The following is a 4,897-nucleotide window of genomic DNA, read 5'->3' as shown; positions in this document are numbered from 1 at the left end:
GTCTTTTGTTTCTCTGACCCTGAGATTCTCCAGAGGGAGCATGACCACACTTGTCCATTCAGCTTATGTGGCCAGGAAACCCTTTTCTACATAAAATAGGGTCCAAACTGCAAGGAAGGTGGGGGACCGCTTCGGGTGTCTGCCTGTTTGGCCAAAGGCAACACCACCGGGGTAGTGTGCTGTGCTTGGGCCTCTCCAGTGCCTGCCCCTTGATTGCTGGGCAGTGGCCGGCTCTCTGCCAGAGCAAAAAATAAATCCCCAGAAAGACTTAATGGGCTCCAGTGGGTGGTGGCCACTCCCTTCCGCAGAATCTTCAGTAGCCACTTTGGTGGCCCTCCTGCGGGTCCCCTTGCAGGGTGGTCGGCTCTCCCAGACTCTAGGGAAGTCAGGGTCCTAGAAACTCCTTTCCCTGGAGGTGTTGACAGCTTTGTCTTGGGGATCCCTCCCGTGGGTGCCTGTATTTGGGGAACCGACGATGCTTAGGACCCCCCAAAATGGGACTCTCAGAAGGCTGCACTGGAGGCATCATTGGAAAAAGGGGGAAGATCTTTGGGTGGGGCCCTCCTGGCTGGGGCCTCAGACGGGTGGGTCCTGTGTGCAGCCCTGGATGCAGACAGATGCCCCCTTTGTTCTTCTCGCCCCACTGCCCGCTCTGCTCTGGCCGGAACCGCCCCGGCGTGCTGCTCTCCTGGCTTCGCTCTTACAGCCCTCCTCCAAACAGGGTGCCATAGAGAGCCAGCTGCCTGCTTGGCCTTCACCTCATTTAAAAAAAAAAAAAGTCAGAGCTCGCCCCTCGCATCCCTTCGTTCTTGGCCCTCTCTTAAAGGGTCCTCACTCTTCATAAAGGGGCCAATGCTTTGACTCCCACCTCTCCCACATCCCTCTTGTTGCTGTTGCCATCCTTTTCCTGCCCCTGAACGACCCTTCCCCCGCCTCCCTTTCTCTGCAAAATCCCAGCCTGGGTTCTTTCCCTGGAAATCGGACATTGAAAAACCGTCTCCCTTTCCCCCCCTCCCCTCTTCAGGGCAAGATCTTCAGCTGGAAGGGGGTGCCTTGGGGTCCTGGGGGAGTGCCCCCCTGCCCTCCTCCAGGGCCAGGGGACCGGCATCTTCAGGCAGGAAATACTCAGACCACTGTGAGGCCCGGGCCTCGAGGCCCGGAAAGAGCCGCATCCCCGGCCGCGACCACCGGCGCTACTACCACGACCACTGGCGGCTGGAGTACCTGATGGACTTCAACCCCGCCCGGCACGGCATGGTGTGCATGGTGTGCGGCAGCTCCCTGGCCACCCTCAAGCTCAGCACCATCAAGCGGCACATCCGCCAAAAGCACCCCTACTCCCTGCACTGGAGCCCCCGGGAGAAGGAAGTCATCAGCAACAGCTGGGATGCCCACCTGGGGCTGGGGGCCTGTGGAGAGTCTGAGGGCCTGGGGGCCCAGGGGGCTGAGGAGGAGGAGGAAGAGGAAGAGGAAGAGGAGGAGGAGGGGGCCAGCCTGCAAGCCTGCCCGCCCAAGGGCCCAGGTAACGCAGGACTTGGAGAGGCAGGGGCCGGGGTGGCAGGTGGGGCCGGGGCCGGGGCCGGGGCCCGGGTGGGGCCGCCTCCCCAGCCAACGAACGGATTTTCCTGAGCCAGTCACTGCTCTTTTTTGGGTGGGGTCTGCTTACTGCCCTTACCCTACAATACTGGGGGAGGGACAGTGAGGTGAGGGGGTCTCCCGCATCCCCCGAGAGAGATTCGGCGTTCTGCGGATGTAGAAGGTTCAAGGAGACTGGAGGTGGGGGGATGGGCGGGGGGGGGGAAGGCTGGGAGGAGAGGGTGCTGGAAAGGTCCGGCCTGACAGTGAAGTCCGGGGAAGCGGCCAGAATCTGGGTCTCCGGGAGGAGCGGGTGGGGCTTCGGGTTTGTGTGCAGGCAGGTTCGGAGGTGAAGGAGTCAAGGCATGGGGGGAGAGGGCGAGAAGGCCGGAGGTTAGGCAGAGTCCGAGCGAGGGAGAGGCTTGTGGAGGACCTGGCTGCCGCGGGGAGCTCCCTGGATCGCCAGCATCTCGGTTCCTAACCTCGCTCCGACCCTTTCAGGCAAAGCCCCAGCTGGTGAGGGCGGCCGATGCCAGCGGCGAGGGGGCCCAGTGGCACCCCGGGCTCGGCGTCGGCGCCTGTCAGCCTCCCGGAGGGCCGGGGGCAGCAGGGGGCTGGGGGCCCGGCGGCTGGAGCGGAGGCTGAAGGAGTCCCTGCAGAACTGGTTCCGGGCAGAGTGTCTCATGGACTATGACCCTCGGGGGAACCGGCTGGTGTGCATGGCCTGTGGCCGGGCACTGCCCAGCCTGCACCTGGACGACATCCGTGCCCACGTGCTGGAGGTGCACCCCAGCTCCCTGGGGCTCAGCGGCCCCCAGCGCAGCGCCCTGCTGCAAGCCTGGGGAGGCCAGCCCGAGACACTGTCTGAGCTCACTCGGTCCCCACCAGGTGCGAGGCCCATCCCTGGGCCGAGACCCCCCTCCCCCCATATTAGGGCTGCAAAGTGGGGCCTGTGGCCAAAACCGGGAGGGACTCCTCTCCACACCCACACTCACCCACCCGCAGACAGGCACACACACACCCACACCCACACCGGCTGGGGCCTCTAGACAGGGGCTGGGGTGAGGACCCCTCTGCGTGGGTAAGGGCAGCCCTGCCACCAGGCTGAGCCCCTCTCCCTCACCCCTTCCCCAACAGACGACGACCTCGTCCCCCAGGACCTGACCAGAAAGAGCCGGGACCCCGCCCCCACTGCCGGAGCCCTATCCTCTCAGGATCTCAGTCCCCCAGACGTAAAAAAGGAAGAGGCTGGCGGGGTCCCTGAGAGGCCCGGGCCGGCAGAGGAGGAGGAGGAGGAGGAGGAGAAGGAGGAGGAGGGCGAGAGGGTGGGGGTCCCGGGCCGGTCGCCGCGGGGCCGTGACCACCGCCGCCGCTACCAGGAGCGCTGGCGGCTGGAGTACCTCATGGAGTTGGACGGCGGCCGGCGCGGCCTGGTGTGCATGGTGTGCGGGGGCGCGCTGGCCTCGCTCAAGATGAGCACCATCAAGCGGCACATCCGCCAGCGCCACCCGGGCTCCACACGCCTCAGCGGGCCTGTTAAGGCCCTTATCGCCCAGGAGTGGAGCGAGCAGGCCGCTCACCTGCTGGCCCTGGGGCTGCCCTGCCCCGAGTCCCCCAGGGACCCTGCCGCCCCCGGCACAGCCGCAGCCTCCGAGGAGGGGGGAGGGGAAGAGGAGGAGGAGCCGGAGGAGGAGTGGTGGGGTGAGCTGGCGCAGGGCCAGAGCAGGTGGCGCGGGAGAGTGGGGGCAGGGACCCGGGCCAGGCAGGGAGCGAAGGCTGGGAGTGCTGGGGTGGAAGGGGGTGGGGAGAGCGGAAGGCTGAAGGGGAGGCCGGGGAGGATGGGCCCGGAGGGCCGAGGCGGGCGGTCGTGGAGCCGAGACCCTGGACGCGGTCGGCTTGCCCTCCGCCGGCTCCAGTGCGGTCCTTTGTCCCTTCCCAGGCGACGTCCCGCTCTCCCCAGGGGAGCCGTCGGAACGGCCCGCGGAGGAAGAGGACGACGACGAGGACGGCCAGGAGCCCGGGGGACTCGCCTTCCCGCCGCTGCCCCCTCCGCCGCCGCCGCCGCCGCCTCCGCCCCCGCCCCGCAGCCGAGAGCAGCGGCGGAACTACCAGCCGCGCTGGCGGGGCGAGTACCTGATGGACTACGACGGCAGCCGGCGCGGCCTGGTGTGCATGGTGTGCGGGGGCGCGCTGGCCACCCTCAAGGTCAGCACCATCAAGCGGCACATCCTGCAGGTGCACCCCTTCTCCATGGACTTCACGCCCGAGGAGCGCCAGACCATCCTGGAGGCCTACGAGGAGGCGGCGCTGCGCTGCTACGGCCACGAGGGCTTCGGGCCGCCGGCTCCGGCGCCGCGCGACGGCGGCGCGGACCTCAAAGCGGGCGCCATTTGTCGCGCGTAGCGGGCTCGCGGGGCGGCTCGGCCCTGTGCTCGGCCGGCCCTCGGGCCGGGACACCCAGCTTCCCGCGGCCCTGACCGCCGCAGCTGCCCCCCCGCTGGCCGGGCCGGGCGGAGATAGGAATTGGGTGGGGTCGCCGGCTTCCGCTCGGTGCCCAGGAGCACCCCCCGGGCCGGTCGGTGCGCTGCGGGAAGCGCGCGCTCGCTTCGGAGCCGGAGCCCTGGCCCTCCCCCGCGCTGGGCCCCACGTTTCCCGAAAGGCCACCTTGGCCCTCCGAGCGTGCGCACGTTGGGTTTCCAACCCCAGCCCCGCGCCGGGCCGGGGTGGGGGTGCCGACAGTCAGTATTAGGGCCCCAAGGGTTGGGGGGGAGGGCAGGAAGGCCGCGCCGGCGCCGTCCCTGGGCGGGGGCCCAGTTCCCCGCGGAGTTGCACGCGGGCAGGCACGGCCCCCGGGGTCGCGGGCGGCTGCCGCCGGGGCCTCATTGGTATTCGCGGCCGCTCGGAGGCCAGGACTGCGGACGAGGGCTTCCAGCGGGGGGCGGGGCTCGGGAGCCCCACCCCCCGGGCGGCGAGGACACCAGGGACCGCGGGCGGGCGTCCCGGAGGCGGGGGCGGAGCTGGGCTGGGGCTCCGGCAGCTGCGCCAGCCTCCCAGGCGGGCTCTGGGGACGGTGCGCCCCGCGGCCCCTCCCGCCTCCTCCGCTCCTGCCACGCCCTCCCGGGCCCCGATCTTGTAAAGGGATTAGCACTTTTCTCCTTTGCTCCTCTCCTGCTCTGAAGGCCTCCGTTTCCCCCTAAACTCAGTCAGGCACTCCTGCTCTATCGTCCCCGACAGTCCGAGCCCGGGGCACTGGAGGTCCCGGCAGTTGGCGTTCTATTCCCGTCCCTCCCTGTCCCCCTTTGTACACGGTGGACGTGCCACC

General features: G+C 68.6%; 1 protein-coding gene across 1 annotated transcript; it reads left to right on the top strand.

The window, feature by feature from the left end:
• Positions 1 to 912: 912 nt before the first annotated feature.
• ZFTA (zinc finger translocation associated) lies at positions 913 to 4,122 on the top strand (the record flags this gene model as incomplete). The annotated part of the gene is made up of 4 exons (XM_047072096.1): positions 913 to 1,522; positions 2,077 to 2,463; positions 2,713 to 3,276; positions 3,515 to 4,122. Coding segments are annotated over 4 exons (2,025 nt in total), but the record flags the coding sequence as incomplete, so codon positions are not given.
• Between the last annotated feature and the right edge of the window lie 775 nt (positions 4,123 to 4,897).

This window comes from Lynx rufus, unplaced genomic scaffold, assembly GCF_022079265.1.
Source record: "Lynx rufus isolate CCGP_SWC_20201006 ecotype Redwood Valley unplaced genomic scaffold, mLynRuf1.p SCAF_9, whole genome shotgun sequence".
Taxonomy (NCBI): Eukaryota; Metazoa; Chordata; class Mammalia; order Carnivora; family Felidae; genus Lynx; species Lynx rufus.
Note: the sequence above shows the minus strand (reverse complement) of the source record. Positions and strands in the feature narration are given on the sequence as shown.